Here is a 20,834-nt window from a genome sequence, read left to right as displayed (position 1 = left end):
TTACATGCAGAATGAAAACTGTATTTTTACAAAAATAGTGTGCATTTCTTTTGGAGTGACCCTCGTATTACACTGGCATGCCACACACGTACATGCCCACATGCGACAATCTTTCTGGACTCCTGCCCACACAACTTAGCAGAGACTAACTTAGTAGCTGTCACTTGTCAAAAAATTCCCCACGGTACTGTTCCGGTGTGTAGGGCCACTGCTTTCCTCTTGCTACGTCACACCAAATACTATCCAGCACATCCTGGACTGCCACACACTTGAGCTGCAATGCTATTCACTGCTCTCGTATAAGACTGTGCGAAAAACAGAGCCTCCCATTGTTTTAAAACTATCTCTGCCCAACAAATAGAGTTTGCACTGGCACAGTTTTGAAACAAGCAATCTGCAACCGGGTTGTCTTTTCCTGTTATGTCGTGCACATCACTCGAGAGCTGTGCAATGTACTCAACCTGGCTGCACTGACACTGTGAGTTGAGATCATTGTTGTGCTGAACACTGGCTACCAGCAGCTTGTGATCAGTAAAAACTGTGAAACCTCTCCCTTCGGTGGATCTGCAAAAATGTTTAAAGGCCAAATAAATAGTAAGCCTTACGGTCAACTACACTGCATTTTTTTGTTGTTGGGTCAGATTTTTAGTAAAAACAAAAACAAAAAACAAAGCAAGTGTCTGCCAGTTGCTATTTACTTTCTGTTACAATGCCACTCCCACTGTTGTTTGGCCTGCATCCATCATAAGTATCAGGGGGGCATTGAATCTTAGGAGTCCCAGCAAGGTGGCCTGTGCTACATGTTTTTTGAGGTCCTGGAAAGCTGCTTTGGAAACTGGAGTCCACGCGACGTTATTAATGCCTGCAAGTGTTAATGACGGTGAGTAGCACTGTGAGCAGCTCTCGAACAGCAGCTACTTGGGGCAGCTACCGTCGATAATGATTCAGTATGCCTAAGAAAAGAAGTGGACGTATCGAAAAAGGGTACTCACAAAAGTTGGAAAGAAGAACACAGGTACAAAGAAGGTAACTGTGAAGAAACCATTTTAACAGAAGAAATACTTCAATTGATCGATGAGAGAAGGAAGTACAAAAATGTTCAGGGAAATGTAGGAATACAGAAATACAAGTTGCTCAGGAATGAGATAAATAGGAAGTGCGAGGAAGCTAAGATCAAATGGCTGCATTGAAAAAGTGAAGGAATCGAAAAAGAAATGATTGTCGGAAGAACTGACTCAGAATATAGGAAAGCCAAAACGATGTTCAGTGATATTAAAAGCCGAGGAGGTAACATTACGAGTGCAACGGGAATTCGATTGTTAAATGCAGAGGAGAGAGCGGATAGGTGGAAAGAGTACAGGAAGGCTTCTATGAGAAGGAAGATTTGTCTGAGGTGATAGAAGAGAAACAGAAATTGATTTAGAAGAGAGAGTGGATTCAGTATTAGAAACAGAATTTAAGAGAGCTTTGGAGAACTTAGGATCAAATAAGACACAAGGTATAGATAAAATTCCATCGGAATTTCTAAAATCATTGGGAGAAGTGGCAACAAAACGACTATTCACATTGTTATGTAGAATGCATAAGTCTGACAACACACCCTCTGACTTTCGGAAAAGCATCATCCACACAATTTTGAAGACTGCAAGAGCTATCAAGTGCAAAAATTCTCACACAATCAGTATAACAGCTCATGCTTCCAAGTTGCTGACAAGAATAATATATAGAAGAATGAAAAATAAAATTGACGATATGTTTGGTGATGATCAGTTTGGCTTTAGGAATTGTAAAGGTGCCATATAAGCAATTCTGACATTGCGGTTGATAAGGGAAGCAAGACTAAAGAAAAATCAAGATATATTCATATGATTTGTTGACCAGAAAAAAGCATTTGGCAATGTAAAATGTGCAAGATGTTCAAAATTCTGAGAAAAATGGGGGTACGCTGTAGGAAGAGAGGGGTAATACACAATATGTGAAAGAGCCAAGAGGGGATAATAAGAGTGGGTGACCCAGAACGAGGGGCTCAGATAAAAAAGGGTGTAAGACAGAGCTGTAGTCTTTCACCACTGATGTTCAATCCATACATCGAAGAAGCAATGATGGAAATAAAAGAAAGGTTCAGGAGTGGAATTAAAATTCAAGGTGAAAATATATCAATGATACAATTCACTAATGACACTGGTATCCTAAGTGAAAGCGAAGAAGAATTACATGATCTGCTGAATGGAATGAACAGTCTAATGAGTACAGAATATGGAATGAGAGTAAATCAAAGAAAACCAAAAGTAATGAAAAGTAGCAGAAATGAGAACAGCAAGGAACTTAACATCACGATTAAGGCCACAAAGCAGATGAAGATAAGGAATTCTGCTACCTACGCAGAAAAATAATCAACGATTGACGGAGCAAGGAGGACATCAATAGTAGACTAGCACTAGCAAAAAAAGGCATTCCTGGCCAAGAGAAGTCTACTAGTATCAAACATAGGCCTTAATTTGAGAAAGAAATTTCTGAGAATGTATGTCTGGAGTATAGCATTGCATGGTAGTGAAATATGACTGGTTGGAAAAGCAGAACAGAAGAGAATTGAAGCATTTGAAATGTGGTGCTACAGACGAGTGTTGAAAAATCAGGTGGACTGGTATGGTAATGAGGAGGTTCTGTGCAGAATCAGAGAGGAAAGGATTATGTGGAAAACACTGACAAGGAGAAGGGACAGGATAATTTTTGACATCTATTAAGACATCAGAGAATGAGTTCCATGGTACTAGAGGGTGCAAAAGAGGGCAAAAACTGTAGAGGAAGGCACAGGTTGGAATACATCCAGCAAATAATTGAGGACATAGGTTGCCAGTGTTGCTCTGAGGGGAAAAAAATAAAATAAAAAATAAAAATAAAAAGGGGCTAAGAATCTGCGAAGTCTCTTGTAAGTTTTAGGAAGAGGCATCTGTTGTACTGCTTCGACCTGCTCTGGCGATGGTGATGATTCTGCTGGGGAGACCAAGTATCCCAGGAATTCAGTCTTGCAATTGTCCATACCCACTTTGCTACATTAACAATTAAGCTGTTTTCTTGCAGGTGGCTGAAATGCTATTGAAGGTGTGCAGCATGCTGTCCTTCTGTATCCAAAAATATGAGACTATCATCCATGTAGCAAAAAACAAATGGTAATTCTCTAAGCATTTTGTGCATGTACTGTTTGCAGGTTTCTGTGGCATTCCTGAGACCAAATGACATAAAATGGTACTCATTGAAGCTGAATGTTGTGATCACTGTTGTTTTCTTAATGCCAGCTGGCACCATGGGAACTTGTATACCGTATATACCTCGGTGCAGTCTATCACACACTATATTTTTGTGTGAATAATAGTGTTGTTAACATCCTTTACATAGGGTACAAAGTAGTGTTCTATAATTGTGCATCCGTTAAGCAGTCTATAATCTCCACACATCCTACAGGATTTATCCTTTTTATGAAACACATAGAATGGGGAGGCCCACTGACTATCCAACCTGGTCACGATAACTGCTTTCAGCAGCCGGTCAAACTCTGCACATGCTGGAAGTAGCTTTTTGGAATGATACAGGTTGACCCCTTATCATGTGAATGTGATGCTGAGTATTGCGTGTTTCCTGGTGGCACATAAGGGTTCAATGAGTGTTGGAAAGTCTATAAGTAGACTATGAAAAGGTGACTCATCAGATTATGCCACGATTTTGCCTGCAGCACATGAACCCTTACGACTCCCGGGTTTCTTTTTGTGTGATGCACACATATACACTTCATGTCACTGTGAGTATGTAAATAGCTCAATATACTCCAGTGCAGACAATGAGGTAGAGATGCTGGACATCTTTGTGTGGAAACCAATGTGCACGTCTACTGTGTTTGATCCAGTGTGGAAGGCACAGTACCTGTTCTGTGATTCTGGTATTAATTAGTAGTTGACCAGATTGAGCATAAGCCAATAATGGTGTAAAAAGTCTGCTGTCTGCTCCAATTATGTGACTGGCACATCTGCAATACCAGAAGTCCATGTGTGGTGAAAGTTTGAACTGAATTGCAGAGCTTAACTTTTTTTACCATAGGTAGTGATCCTGGAATCATCGGCTGCATAAATATACATTGTGTTGCTGCCATAAGTATGTCACCGATATCTCTTGGACACACACTGAGTTCTGAACCTGTACTGATAGGAAACTTGTCACCTGATAACTGGTCTCGTATAAACAGTGTGACTGGCTGACTGCTGCTAACGTGGCATTTGCTTATCTTCTCTCTGGGCACTTGTGCTGTTGCCAACAGACCTTAGCACCCTTCAGCACCCGTTTTTGAAATTTGGGTTATTGCAGGGTTGAGTGCAACAATCTGCTGAGATGCCGAAACCACTTTGATAACAGCACCACTGTTCCGATTAATCTTGTCATGTCAGTCTTCCTCTTTTTCAGACTGTGACCCTTATAGTTGCTGTCAGTGTATGGCTATCCATACTTATAGTTGCTGTCAGTGTATGGCTATCCATACTTTTAGTTCAGCCACTTACGTTGCTAGGTGCTCCATGGTGTGCTCATCTGGTGTGTTCTACTAGTATCTGTGTGCATTAGGAACAGTGATGTCAGCTTCCACTTCCTCGCCTGTTCCAGCATCCTTGTCTTGGCTGTTGCTGAGTTTTGCACATGCTGAAACCTCACTTAAACTGTTTAAAATGGCGTTTGCCTTCTTTGCTAAGTCTCGCTATGGCACGTGTGCAAGGATGACGTCGATAGTGGCTGAAGCCACAATATGTGTAAAGACTGTCTAGGTAGAAGTTCTGGACTTACTAATGTATGTAAAGTTCTGAGTACTTGCCCATGTTTTCATATGCAAAAATCTTTTTTAACCGTCATTCTGGTGACAGTGTGTCACGCACTATGAGGGATTCTTTTAGTGCATTGTAACTTGGTTGTGACAATATTTCTTCAGTTTCCTCATCACTCCTAAATCTAGATGCGAAACCACAATATAAAATCTATCTGTGTTACCAAACATGCTGTTGAAATATACATTTGACTGGCCAAAAACAAACAGACGTTACGTCAACCGAGAAAGCGGGAAGCTTAACATTTCCATGTTGCACATACTTACTCCCTTCTTGCATATTTTGCAACAAATTAAGAGTCGTGGATGGTGATCCAGGGTCAAGCGGTAAGCCTTATTTTGTTCTGATTTCTGTTTTCGGTACATCCACTGTTTTTGATGATACATTTCCTTGTTATCCTTTGCTTCTTTTCATTTTTCAGGTTTACCACTATGGGAATGCTAATTTATTCTTACTTTCACAATAAATATCATTCAGTATTCGATAATGAACTTTATTGTACAAGCATAGAAATGCAGAGCAAAGAAACTAAACAACTGTAAATAACAACAGTAACCAAGCCACCAACAGCAAAGGTGCTTATATTATTTGCAACGGTTTGAATCATTTATTGCAGCTAAGTGTACTGTGGTGTTGCCATATGGAAAAGGAAAGGCACAAAGAAAGTGCAAGTGTGCTCTTTAGGGCATACAGCAAGGAAAGACCCTAGATACACTGTACCATAATAAGGAACGTCTACAAAAGTTTAATTCTGAGTTTATATGTTTTACGTAAATGTGCATATAATTTTACTTTTGACGTGACTAGGTATCACCTTAATTTGTAAAAGCACCACATGTGTACGATTTGATTGCATCTTTTGTGTTACTTCAGCATGTCATTAAATATAACGTTGACAGAATAGTCACAAGATTCGGAGCAATTGTGTCAGCCATAACCAGTGAGAACGGTTCTTTGCAGACACACTACTGCACTTTTTCTGAAAAAGGGAGAGATTGGTGGCACAGGCACAATGAAAGTGCATAATCTGAGTGTTTGGTGCTTTCCTCATTACCGTGTCATGTGTACAAATACTGTCATATAAACTGATAGCAGCTTGTCACAAACAAGACAATCCATTCTTATGAAGTTCCTAAATTCATCTGGGCTTCAGGCCTCAACTTCTTCTTTAACAGGGTGTAATGTGCAATAGGCTGTTTGGACCATGTATATTCTCAAATTTACGATCTTATCCTTTTCTCGATCTTATTTGAAATGTTTTAAACTCCGACTGTATAATATGTCATGCTAACACAATTAATCCCTATGACAAAAAAACAAATTTCATAAAATTACTGTACTACAAAAAGATAAATTTTTGTTTATGAGAATATATGTTGTCATAATTGTTCTATTGTGCTGTTGAGTCAATTCCATTTTCTGTAAATTACTTTTGATTTAATATTCTTGGTTTAGATCTTAGTATGACTATACATTTACTGAGGTACTTTGAAATGATGTTAACTGTGAGTTGGTTGTATGTTGTCTAGCGGGAAGGAAGGAGAGGTGTAAAGATTTTTTTGGAGTTGCATACAAATGGAATGTTGTTTCGCTGAGTGAACATTGTATTTGATGGCAGCAAGGCATTTAGTCTATTAGAAATGAAAATTACATATGAATCAGTTTGTCATCTATGTTATTTCAAGAAACATGTCGACCTATAAGGTTTCCAGGTCTACAAGAGAATCTGGTTTCCAGACAGAAGAAATTCAAGCAACAGGTCAAAGAAGATCCTCAAAAATCAGAGTAATTTTCTACATCTACATCTACATCCATACTCCGCAAGCCACCTGACGGTGTGTGGCGGAGGATACCTTGAGTACCTCTATCAGTTCTCCCTTCTATTCCAGTCTCGTATTGTTCGTGGAAAGGAGGACTGTCAGTATGCTTCTGTGTGGGCTCTAATCTCTCTGATTTTATCCCCATGGTCTCTTCGCGAGATATACGTAGGAGGGAGCAATATACTGCTTGACTCTTCGGTGAAGATATGTTCTCGAAACTTTAACAAAAGCCCGTACCGAGATACTGAGCGTCTCTCCTGCAGAGTCTTCCACTGGAGTTTATCTATCATCTCCGTAATGCTTTCGCGATTACTAAATGATCCTGTAACGAAGCGCGCTGCTCTCCGTTGGATCTTCTCTATCTCTTCTATCAACCCTATCTGGTACGGTTCCCACGCTGCTGAGCAGTATTCAAGCAGTGGGCGAACAAGTGTACTGTAACCTACTTCCTTTGTTTTCGGATTGCATTTCCTTAGGATTTTCCGACGATAAACTTTATATGATCATTCCATTTTAAATCACTCCTAATGCGCACTCCCAGATAATTTATGGAATTAACTGCTTCCAGTTGCTGACCTGCTATTTTGTAGCTAAATGATAAGGGATCTATCTTTCTATGTATTCGCAGCACATTACACTTGTCTACATTGAGATTCAACTGCCATTCCCTGCACCATGCGTCAATTCGCTGCAGATCCTCCTGCATTTCAGTACAATTTTCCATTGTTACAACCTCTCGATACACCACAGCATCATCTGCAAAAAGCCTCAGTGAACTTCTGATGTCATCGACAAGGTCATTTATGTATATTGTGAATAGCAATGGTTCTACGACACTCCCCTGCGGCACACCTGAAATTACTCTTACTTCGGAAGACTTCTCTCCATTGAGAATGACATGCTGCGTTCTGTTACCTAGGAACTCTTCAATCCAGTCACACAACTGGTCTGATAGTCAATATGCTCTTACTTTGTTCATTAAACGATTGTGGGGAACTGTATCGAATGCCTTGCGGAAGTCAAGAAACACGGCATCTACCTGTGAACCCGTGTCTATGGCCCTCTGAGTCTCGTGGACGAATAGCGCGAGCTGGGTTTCACACGACCACCTTTTTCGAAACCCATGCTGATTCCTACAGAGTAGATTTCTAATCTCCAGAAAAGTCATTGTACTCGAACATAATACGTGTTCCAAAATTCTACAACTGATTGACGTTAGAGATATAGGTCTATAGTTCTGCACATCTGTTCAACGTCCCTTCTTGAAAACGGGGATGACCTGTGCCCTTTTCCAATCCTTTGGAACGCTACGCTATTCTACAGACCTACGGTACACCACTGCAAGAAGGGGGGCAAGTTCCTTCGCGTACTCTGTGTAAAATCGAACTGGTATCCCATCAGGTCCAGCAGCCTTTCCTTTTTTGAGCGATTTTAATTGTTTCTCTATCCCTCTGTCGTCTATTTCGATATCTACCATTTTGTCATCTGTGCGACAATCTAGAGAAGGAACTACAGTGCAGTCTTCCTCTGTGAAACAGCTCTGGAAAAAGACATTTAGTATTTCGGCCTTTAGTCTGTCATCCTCTGTTTCAGTACCATTTTGGTCATAGAGTGTCTGGACATTTTGTTTTAATCCACCTACCGCTTTGACACAAGACCAAAATTTCTTAGGATTTTCTGCCAAGTCAGTACATAGAACTTTACTTTCGAATTTATTGAACGCCTCTCGTATATCCCTCCTCACACTAGATTTCACTTCGCGTAATTTTTGTTTGTCTGCAAGGCTTTGGCTATGTTTATGTTTGCTGTGAAGCTCCCTTTGCTTCCGCAGCAGTTTTCTAACTCGGTTGTTGTACCACGGTGGCTCTTTTCCATCTCTTACGATCTTGCTTGGCACATACTCATCTAACGCATACTGTACGATGGTTTTGAACTTTGTCCACTGATCCTCAACACTATCTGTACTTGAGACAAAACTTTTGTGTTGAGCTGTCAGGTATTCTGTAATCTGCTTTTTGTCACTTTTGCTAAACAGAAAAATCTTCCTACCTTTTTAATATTTCTATTTACGGCTGAAATCATTGATGCAGTAACCACTTTATGATTGCTATTTTTCTGTAAAACTATCACTAGACTCGGCCAATATTTTTTGCTCCACGAACATTTATTACAATTACTGATCATCCAGTAGGTACATCTACATCTACATCTACATCCATACTCCGCAAGCCACCTGACGGTGTGTGGCGGAGGGTATACAGGCCCTTAACCTGACACAGCACATAGAAGATGGTTTTCAGCTTGGAAATTCACTGGAGTGGCCTTTGCCGATCTCTCTTCAGTGTACAACACTGTACAACATCAAATCATCCTAAGGAAGATTTACGACCTTACCGTGGACTTCAGGCTTATGAAAATTGTTGCCACACTGCTGCAAACCGACATTTCTTTGTAGAATTTCAAGGCAGGTGGAGCAGATGGAGAATACAAAAGAGTGGGCTCCCACAAGGCACTGTCTTAGCACCAATGCTGTTTAATATCTACACCAATGGCTAACCACTTCCTCTCCACATGTATGCAGACAACCTCAGCTTGGAAACTCAGGGTAAGAATTTTGAGACAGTAGAAGAAAATCTCACTGCTGCTCTGAAGATTCTCTCAGAATATTATGAGGAAACTAAACCCATCAAAAACTAAAACATGTGCTTTTCATCTGAAGAACAGAGAAGCTTCTTGACAGCTGCACGTGAACTGGAATGGAAAGGAGTTGGAACACAGCATTGCTCCAGTTTACCTTGGTGTTACCCTGGACTGCTCTCTGACCTTCAAGGCACACTACATCAAGCCAGTTTCATTGCGAAATTGCCTACCGCACAAGGTGACTGGTTCTGCATGGGGTGCCCACACGCAGACAGTAAGAACAACTACCCTGGTACTCTGCTACTCCCCTGCCGAATATGCTGCTCCAGTGTGGTACAATTCTGCACATGCAAAAAAAGTGGACACTGCCATGAATGAAACCTGCAGCCTGATCACAGGCTGTCTGAAGCCCGCACCAATACAGAAGCTGTATACACTTGCAGGTATAGCCCCAACCGATATTAGATGTGAGACAGGTGCTAGCAATGGGAGGAAAAAGGTGTGCAATAACCCGGCCCATACCTTGCACGAACATCAGCCACCATCTCCTTGATTGAAGTCCAGGAAGAACTTACTACAGTCTTCTGTTCCAATTGACAGAAACCTAAGTATACCCAGGATTGAACCGTGGAAAAAAAAAGACATCCTGTCCATCCAGAGTGAGACATAATTGAAAAAACTCTGTCACCCAGTCACTAATAAGAAGGATGGTGTACATGGAAGTCCTCGAACAAACTGCACTCCGGCATTGCCAGAATGAAGGACAACTTGAAGAAATGGGGCATCGCACAAGGCGGAGACACACTGTGTGAATGTGGAGATGAACAAACTACAAGCCATCTCCTGAAGTGTCATCTCTGTCCATACTGGAACTGGCCTTGGCTTATAGCAATGCAGTCAATGTTGCCAAATATTGGACACAACTAGTGTACATGTGTTTATTATGTAAAAATTGATTTCTTACTCCTGTGCGTATTATGTAAATACTGATTTCTTACTCTTTTTTCATGTGTGTTAATTTTATTACATTTATATGTCTTTTAATTACTCATGTATACAAATATGTATATTTTTAAATCAGCACAGTCTGAGTCCCGGTACTTCTGACATGAATAAATAAAATATCATCCAGTTGTACTCTTAACAAAGGAGGTCATTAAAAGGGCATGTGTGCCTGTCGCCCCCTCTTCTACCCAGCCAGGGTCAAACCTAAGTCCTACTCCTGGCATTACATCATCATTCAGCCCTTCAACTACGGCAGCCACTGTCATGGCAAGTGCTGCGTAGATAACTGTGTCCTCCGAATCCAAAATGCTGTGAAATATAAACTAGATACCTGTGACCTCCATGTCCAAAATACTTTGAAATGTAAACCCAATCATTTGCTTTTATCCGAACATCATAATACAAACACTTTAGTCCTTAATTCTGTATAATCATAACTTAATTTCATTCTAGCTGCACAAGGCAACAATAACTGCTAATAAATACAAACCTAGACCTCTCAGTAGTTTCAATATGAGTAAATAGTAGCTTTTCAAAACTATCGACTTTCACACTCAACAACATAAACAAGTCTGCAGTTCTGAGTGTGTACCCTTGAAGCGCTGGTGCAGACTTATATACGAAAGGTGTGCCATGTAATACTGACTTAAATGAGATAAGAAATGATTTGGTTAGCAATGACATGGCTTAAAACCAGGGCCATTATTCTAAAACACTGCACTACACTGCCTCAACAAGAAGCTGAATACAAAAGCAAGAGTGCTCAAAATTAAAAGCAAGAGTGCTCAAAATTGTAAACAATGATAGCAAAAAAATGCACAATACCTTCTTGGTTCAATGCCACAACTTGTTGCCTCTACTTCCTTTTGGAGTTCCTGAAAGAATTTAGAAGATCAAGATCAACAACAACAACAACAAAAGATCAAATTCTACTATACAGCACCGAAACTTGGACAAATCACAAAGCTAATAAAATGCTATTCCCTCAGACAGATGAAATAAAATTTTAAGAAATGCCAAAGGATGTCATCTCTTTTATAATGACCCCAATAACATTTGGGAGGAACTGAAAGTAAAGCCAGCTGATTACCCATGTTGGCACAAAAATGTGAAACTGACAGAAAAAGTCATTTTGCCAGATGTTTTCTTTGCAGACGATACAAACATTGCAATAAGTAGAAAGTCAAGTACAGATTTAAAAATGGCTGCTAATCAAATTTTTACTGACATAAATAAATGGTTTAAAGCTAATACACTGTCACTAAACTTTGAAAAGACCCACTATAGGCATTTCAGAACTTATAACAGATTTCCTTCTAGCACATGTATAACATATGAAGACATGCACATTAAAGAAGCTGACAGTGTGAAATTTCTGGGATTATAACTTGATAATAAATTTAGCTGGGAAGGATTCCTGAAGCGCCTAAACAAGTCTGTATTTGCATTTAGAAACAATGTACATGAAGACCTAAAATCACTTACCTTGGTCCAAAAAGAAGTCCAATATTCAGAAACACACATTTTCAATAAATTGCTAGCAAATATTAAAAAACTTGGTTTCATATAAAGCACAGTTTAAACAGTGTTTGAAAGACCTTTTGATAGGCAACTCCTCCTACTCAACAGATGAATATCTTAATGGGGACTGTTAGAGCAGCTTAAGTAAAAAATCTGTTAAATTTCAGTTTTGACAGCGCTTGGGCACAACAGTGAAGATTAGGTATTTTGTGTGTGATAAATTTATTAAATGTGTACAACTATGTTTCATTCTGAGAGTGTATTAATTCTGTAAATATTAGCAGTTGCAGTTTACTGTAATGTATTTCCTATTTTGATAATCTTCTGACAAATGTTTTATGTATTTTAAGTTATACTCTCTGACTTGTTCCACACCCATGAGAATCATCTCATTTTTGGGTCTATGGAACAAAAACTGAATCTAATCTAATCTACATAATATCAGTAATATCAGCCATTGCAAAACCGTATGAGGTTAACGTAAAGCACGATTCCCATTTGTTTTGTTGTTATTGATCTGGTGAATCTAATAAAACATGTCCAAGATGTGTATCTGCAGTAGTTTTCCAGAACATCCAGAGAAGCAAAGACGTAATTTCATAAAAATTTTAATTTATGAACTACTTGGCCAATTTGTTTTTTAAATTACAGATAACTGCACAAAGTTTTCAACAAAAGTTGTAGAGAATTTAATTTTGGAAAAATGATGGTAGTAACGTTAAATGAAACTGTACGAGAGCATCAAATAATCTGCTTTTATTAATACCATAGCACAAGTGATTTCATGCTAAACCAGAAAAAACTAAGTTCAGTGTTAAGGAAGTTGTACAGTGTACATACAATTTCACAATACATTCACAATAAATTTTCAGAAATGTTGCCAACAATGACATAAAAGTTTCTACATTATTAATGGATAGCAAACAAATGTACTTATATAATAATCCTTGTCTCTCTGGATGTTGTGGAAAATTACTGCAGGTACACATCTGGGACATTTTATAGATTCACCAGACCAATAACAACAAAAGAAATGGAAATCATGCTTTACTTTAACCTGGTACAGTTTTGCAATGGCTTCATATTAACAAAGTTGTTAAATTTCAGGCAAAATCTTTTATTAGCCATAACATTGTAAGTAAACATTTGCAGACCCATGTATATACGAACTTTTTTCTTTAGGTTTACTTGTAGAATAATGTATCAAAATATTTGCAGATCTTCGTGCATCAACCTGTATATACAGTTTCATTTGATTAAAGCACCTATTCCTGGGTTTCTACAGGATCCCTCATTTTGTTCGATGCCGAGGTGCTATTCCAGTACATTTGGAGAGACTCTGTAACGCTGTTCGAGTTTCGAGGGAATACCAAAGCAGGCTGAGATGTGAATGGGAATTTGAATTGAGGAAGCAGGCATGCTAGGGCAGCCCATGCTGTTGCGCACAGCCTTTGTGCCAGGGTGGCATAGTAGTTAGAGCATCTGCCTAGTGAGGACGAGAACAGGGTTCTAATCCCAGTCTCGGTACAATATTTTGCGTCACTTCATTCTGTATATAAACATTATAGATGTGACTTTGTTTACCAAACAGATTGCAGTGGTAGACAACTGGCAAATTGGAAACAAGCCAAAATTGGAAAGAGGCTGAGTGGTAATGTATATTCTTCCTGTCACTGTTCATAGACCGCTGATGTAATTTCTAACTATACGTTTACAAACCATAAAATTCAGCCACAGGCTACCGCACTAGGTGATGACTAATTTTTGCTGTCAAACACTCTAAGGAATATGACCACGGAGTCATTGCAATTGAGGACTGCCCTCGCTGCAGCCACTGGAACGAATGACCTTATCGACGCCTCCACTGAACACGGTAGGTGTGCCGGGCAAACTTCAACTGGTTCCGTGTCATTCAGCATGGTGTGTTACACTGCTTCTAGTTATTGTCTCAGGAAGTATAAGATCATCATACATGTGGGATTCGGGGACCTTTCCAGAACTATGTAAGAGTGCTTAAGTTCTCTATTCCATGTCTAATATGTTGCAAGTTCTGGGATTCTGAAGATGGCCACCAAACTGGCTGAAATTGGTTATCTATGAAGAAAAAAAGACCAGCCACTCTAGGCAGTAAAATGCTCCAATAGGATACTAGTCTCTCCAATATAGAAGATCGTCTAATGCTTTCAGTGACAATGTCAGATAACCATATGAAAGAAATTCATTTGCAGTAGCAGAAATCACTTGTCATTTAAATGAAGTGACAGCTGGGGATAAGAAAGTGGTAAACTACATTATGAGATCTGTCATGTCTACTGGACCACGTACCAGCTTGTTTGGGACCAGCAACATCACCTCAAGGGGCCCAATAAGTGTTACCTAACAATGCATGAAGCAGCTGGTTTTATGGTTGAAGCTGGGAGACCATACCATGTCAGTAACACCGACTGCACAATTTCTGCAATTAACTGACGACCTGTGGTGACATGATGTGAGTACATCAGACATCACCTCCCATGGCTATAACAGGCTATGCATTACCCTGTAATTGGTGAGGGACCGTATCTCTATGCCAGTCACTGGTGTGACCTCAGTCAGATCGTAGTGCAATCTTTTCCTACTGTGCCATAAAGTGAGCAATCACTAAAGAAGACAATGTACAGAAATACTGTATTAGAATCTGATTCCGACTAATACTTTCACCATCAAATGTTATGCTCTTGGAATCAGAAGAAGACATGACTCTTCATGTTCTGCATCTGTTCCTCATGCATAAAACAACACTCACTATCTTGCAAATATTCTGAAGTTAACTGACCCTTATAAGTTTCTCAAGTGCTACTCCATAGCAACACTCATTTCCTTACTTCACAATTCACAGAAGAACCATGACTCTGAAACTCTTTTTCCGAGCTCCTCTCTCACTGAAATACCCGTCAGCTCCTCAAACAGGAAGCAGCAAACAATGACAACATATTATGACAACTGTGCAGATGCAGTGATGAAATGTGAATAGAATGTTCAACGACACTTCAAAAATAGTGAGTACTGCCTTCTTTTCTGTTCACTTCGATGCAGTGTCTGACATGTAGGAGAGGGGCTAATGTAAATTGAGACTAGTTTTGTTGTGAGTTCAGATGATATGTTCTGAGGACAATTACCATCTATGCTATTAGGAAAAGCTGTTTTGGAGGAGAGTATCTAGATGGCACAGGTTGTGAATAGCCTTTGGATGCAAGCATATTATGTCTGGCAGCATGTTCTAACTTTATTGATCAACTGTGGTCTTGGCCACAGTTTGGTGATGGTCATTCAGTGGACTGGACAGCTGGTTGGTAGTCATGCCCTCATAAAAAGCTTCCAAGAAGTTGTAGTAGGGCTGATATACGATATGACTGATAGGGATATGCACGTGATGGGAATATTAAAGGATGTGCTTGCGGAATATGTATAGCAGGTCTTGGCTTGTGAGTTCCCTTGCTCTTATGCCTCTCTGTCAAGCGATTCATAATCACCCTTTCAAAATTAATCACATTTCATGTCAGGGTACATGCCATCAGTGAAAGTGTGGAACAATTGCATGACCTGTTGACTGGAATGAACAGACTAACACTCAATGAATTGAGAATAAATTGAAGAAAGACAAAAACAATGAGATGTAGCAGGAATAAGATCAGTGATGAACTTAACATTGAAACAGGGGATGATGAAGAACATGAAGTGTGCTGGAAGAGCAGACTAGCACAGGCAAAGAGGGCATTGTTAGTCAAAAGAAGTCTACACAAATCAAACATCGTCTTGAATTTCAGGAATATTTATGAGAATGTACATATGGAGCACAGAATTATATGAAACTGAGTCACAGATGCCAGGAAAACTAGGAAAGTAGAGAATCAACATGTGAGATGTGGTGCTTCAGAAGGATGCTGAAAATTAGGTGGACTGATTACATGAGGAATGAGGCGATTCTCTAAAGAATCAGCCAGGAAGAGGAACACGTGAAAAACACTGACAAGAAGAAAGGACAGGATAATAGGACACATATTAAGACATCAAGGAATAACTTACATGGTGCTTAATGGGTAAAAACTGTAGGGGACAACAGAGACCATATCCAACAAATAATGGAGGATGCATTGGGTGCAAGTGCTGCTCTGAGATGAAGAGGTCGGCACACGAGAGGAAACTGGTGGACCGCATCAAATCAGTCAAAAGACTGATTAACTGCTGACCTCCCCCCCTCCCCCCCCCCCCCCCCCCCCCCCCCACAAAAAAAGGGGGCAAGATTTGAAAATTTGATCAAACAGTACAGGGATTATCATGTTAATGCTACTTATAAGGTCTCTTAAAGTAAATTTTTTGTCAGTCTATGCAGTACCTTCAGTTCATACTGACAGAATGATTTATGTTCCTTTCTATACATCTAAGGGGCGTACATGCCTAAGCTGTGTTCTAGTTACAAAAAATGGCAATAAATGACGGAGTGTGCTGGAAGAGCTGTGAAGGCTGGTTCTAACATATTAACACAAAACCTAATGACTACAGTAATATTCAAAATGAGCTAACACATCTTAATGGAGGAGGGTCTGCACAGGGCAGACCACAAATGACTTACGACCTTTGTTCGGCACCGTCTGGCAATGTCGGAAAACCACTTCAATTGCACGCTTGACAACAAAAGGGTGCAAAAACAGCTGGGGATATAATAGTATAGAATTAGCCTGGTAGCCCACGTACGCAATGCATTTCACTGCACTATTTGCACTACACTGCACGCATATCCCAATTGCTGATACTGGGAAGATGAACCAGGCATCTGGCACGAGTCTTTGTACGCCTGTAGTCAACGGAAGCACCCAGAAGAGACACAGCTTGCGAAGGCAACACAGAAAATGCAGTAACACTCTTCTAGTTAAACGGACTGTGACAGAACAATGATGACAAGTGCAGGATAAGAATTCAGCAGTTTGCACATACCACAGCGAAGTGCAGTGGACGATGAGCCACGTGACACTGCGCGGGTGAGGTGCCGACTGCACGGCCAGGGAGGTTGCCATATCGGAATGGAACGAGAGACTACTCGAGTGATGGTTCAGAGTGCCTCGTGTCCATAAAGCGTTGTCGTCCAAGTTCTCCCTCTGGCGGAAGTAACTGGCGACGGGGTTAGAGGGCTGGTTTCTTGTCTACACAGCCCATTGTTTGCTGCTAAATATGGAGGCAATGGAAGGAGTCACCACAGTATTGTAGCTAGAAACCAGAAACTGAGTGAGTACCCATCTAATGTTGAGAGTTGTATACCTTAGAAATTGAGGATCCGCTGCAATATCAGCGCTCCATATAGCGGACTGACAGCAAGTAAGCTTTCGGCCAAAAAGCAAACACAGCTCACATACGCATTACCACAGTCTCTGGCTGCTGAGGCCGGACTGCAGCCACAGACTGTGGTTGTGTGTGTGTGTGTGTGTGTGTGTAGTTGGGTGGGTGCGCGCAAGTTTGTTGACTTTCTCTGATGAAGGCCATTCTGGTCGAAAGCTTACTTGCTGTCAGTCTTTTTGTTGTGCCTATCTGTGAGTCAGCATCTTGCATCTCCACTACATGATGAATAGCAACTAATACTTTTTTAGAAAATTCTCATATAAGTCCATCACACACTTTCAGCAGAAACTCATATGGGTAAAAAATCAGCAAATAGATCACACTGCTCGAGAATGCAATACCACCAGTCCAGGGGCATAGTGAACTGAAGAAAGAAAAAAAATCCACAAATGGGAGTTGCTTGGAAACTCTAAACTAACTAACTCACTAACAAGCTAATTAACTATCTCTCTCTCTCTCTCTCTCTCTCTCTCTCTCTCACACACACACACACACACACACACACACACACACAGTCCTTGGTTATATGTACTTGCAAACTCGTCCACTCACTATTCTTTTTATGCTTCTATGGTCCGCTCATACACAACAACATTAAAGCAATGAGTTTACAGTAATGAACAGTGGTTGGCAGACTTGTGACTCAAGTTTCCAAGTGCATGGAGACAGTGAGCTTGTGGATGACATCACAGCACCTGCTACCAAGTTTCAAGTTAATATATGAAGCTCACTTCTGACCTCCAACTGTGGCAGACCACATAAGTGGCATTATCATGATAATCCTCGTATGATAAAATCCTGATGAATAGGATGTTGCTGACATGTACTGTGAAGACAAAAGTATCTAATAACTCATTTGATAATGGCTACAAAACTGAAATTGCAACAGTGTATAAAGAAAGAAGTAATAATAGTCAAATGGTGAAAGCATTATAATTTAGACAGTTCCTTTCTTGCTTAAGTGCTTGTTGAGCACACACTCAACACCTCAAATTATAGTGGGTGGCTGTCTACTGCTCAAATCATTCGTTTGCCATTCAGGAGTTTCCAGTATCGTATTATATAACTCTATAGTATGAAAATGAATTTACATTTATATCAGTGTCACCTGTGTGTCACCTTTCCTCACCATCATCAGGATTTCCTTCCACCAAGTCAAGTAGGAACACCTTTCCTCATATCCCAATTTCTGTCAGTTCTTCTATCACTATCTTTCTTCTACCAAAATTAATAAAAGAGAACAGTAGACATACTTGCCAGCATAAAATTCTTCTACCACTGAGATTTGTAGAAGAAACATGAATTTTCATAACAATAATTCTGAATATGGGACTGATGAGAAAACCAACAATTTTCATTTACCAGACAATAGATGTAATTACTTATGTGCTGTTTCTCACAAATGTTTTAGTATGAAACTTTATTTACTACTGAAATTGTTACATTCTATAAATAATTCAAAACTACATCCTACAGTTTACTCCATGTACTAAATTTTATGTGATGATCAATATGACCAATAATTTTTTTTCTGAGAACGCTACACTCACTGCCAACAACTGAGTCCTCTTGGATCAAAAGAGTGCTCACAACATATCCAGTATCTTCCCAATAAGTGTAATAAAAGAGGGAAAGTAGAACTCCAGATGGTGGGCACACAGTTAGTAAATTACTATCTTGGAGTTTGTGTGTACCATGGTCCAAGAAGTAATAGCAACAAAACTGAAATAAACTATGGATTTTCATGCTTTTGTAACCTCTTTTCCAATATATATCTCTGTAGTTGGAACGCTGTAATTTTGTTGGCACATTTCTCACAGGTACAATAGTCAAGCACACTACGGAGAAAGTTACTGCTAAATTAAGGAAGATTTAGAAGTACTGGAGAGTCTTTGAGGAAGTAACCACTGGTTTCCACTTAAAGTGAAATCAGTGTGGGCAGTTCACTGCAAGATGAGTGAAATGAAACGTACAGATGTGTAAGGAGTACTGCTGTCTTTGGTGTTATTACATAGTATATCACACTCCTTACAAATTGCTGGTTTCTGGAACTTTCGAAACCGAGTGCACCTTTTTTCTGGAGAGGTAACTGTCTTGCTATTTATCATAAAAAATGGCCAAGAGCTACTGGTCACACACAGGCACGTGAACAAGAATCGTCATTCAGGTTTCATATGGAGTGGCTGCATGCAACCTTGTCACACACAAATTGTCTGAAGAAGTTAAATACACTCCTGGAAATTGAAATAAGAACACCGTGAATTCATTGTCCCAGGAAGGGGAAACTTTATTGACACATTCCTGGGGTCAGATACATCACATGATCACACTGACAGAACCACAGGCACATAGACACAGGCAACAGAGCATGCACAATGTCGGCACTAGTACAGTGTATATCCACCTTTCGCAGCAATGCAGGCTGCTATTCTCCCATGGAGACGATCGCAGGGATGCTGGATGTAGTCCTGTGGAACGGCTTGCCATGCCATTTCCACCTGGCGCCTCAGTTGGACCAGCGCTCGTGCTGGACGTGCAGACCGCGTGAGACGACGCTTCATCCCGTCCCAAACATGCTCAATGGGGGACAGATCCGGAGATCTTGCTGGCCAGGGTAGTTGACTTACACCTTCTAGAGCACGTTGGGTGGCACAGGATACATGCGGACGTGCATTGTCCTGTTGGAACAGCAAGTTCCCTTGCCGGTCTAGGAATGGTAGAACGATGGGTTCGATGATGGTTTGGATGTACCGTGCACTATTCAGTGTCCCCTCGACGATCACCAGTGGTGTACGGCCAGTGTAGGAGATCGCTCCCCACACCATGATGCCGGGTGTTGGCCCTGTGTGCCTCGGTCGTATGCAGTCCTGATTGTGGCGCTCACCTGCACGGCGCCAAACACGCATACGACCATCATTGGCACCAAGGCAGAAGCGACTCTCATCGCTGAAGACGACACGTCTCCATTCGTCCCTCCATTCACGCCTGTCGCGACACCACTGGACGCGGGCTGCACGATGTTGGGACGTGAACGGAAGACTGCCTAACGGTGTGCGGGACCGTAGCCCAGCTTCATGGAGACGGTTGCGAATGGTCCTCGCCGATACCCCAGGAGCAACAGTGTCCCTAATTTGCTGGGAAGTGGCGGTGCGGTCCCCTACGGCACTGCGTAGGATCCTACGATCTTGGCATGCATCCGTGCGTCGCTGCGGTCCGGTCCCAGGTCGACGGGCACGTGCACCTTCGGCCGACCACTGGCGACAACATCGATGTACTGTGGAGACCTCACGCCCCACGTGTTGAGCAATTCGGCGGTACGTCCACCCGGCCTCCCGCATGCCCACTATACGCCCTCGCTCAAAGTCCGTCAACTGCACATACGGTTCACGTCCACGCTGTCGCGGCATGCTACCAGTGTTAAAGACTGCAATGGAGCTCCGTATGCCACGGCAAACTGGCTGACACTGACGGCGGTGGTGCACAAATGCTGCGCAGCTAGCGCCATTCGACGGCCAACACCGCGGTTCCTGGTGTGTCCGCTGTGCCGTGCGTGATCATTGCTTGTACAGCCCTCTCGCAGTGTCCGGAGCAAGTATGGTGGGTCTGACACACC

At 41.1% G+C, this 20,834-nt stretch overlaps 1 protein-coding gene across 1 annotated transcript in view; it reads right to left on the bottom strand.

The window, feature by feature from the left end:
* Positions 1 to 20,834, bottom strand: part of LOC126106842 (uncharacterized) — a 114,946-nt gene that overhangs the window by 18,626 nt on the left and 75,486 nt on the right. The window contains exon 6 of the mRNA XM_049913238.1: positions 11,153 to 11,202. Within this exon, the coding sequence (XP_049769195.1) occupies positions 11,153 to 11,202 (50 nt within the window). The remainder of the gene's footprint in view (positions 1 to 11,152; positions 11,203 to 20,834) is intronic.

Source organism: Schistocerca cancellata, chromosome 10, assembly GCF_023864275.1.
Source record: "Schistocerca cancellata isolate TAMUIC-IGC-003103 chromosome 10, iqSchCanc2.1, whole genome shotgun sequence".
Taxonomy (NCBI): Eukaryota; Metazoa; Arthropoda; class Insecta; order Orthoptera; family Acrididae; genus Schistocerca; species Schistocerca cancellata.
This window is presented reverse-complemented; position numbering and strand designations above follow the sequence as displayed.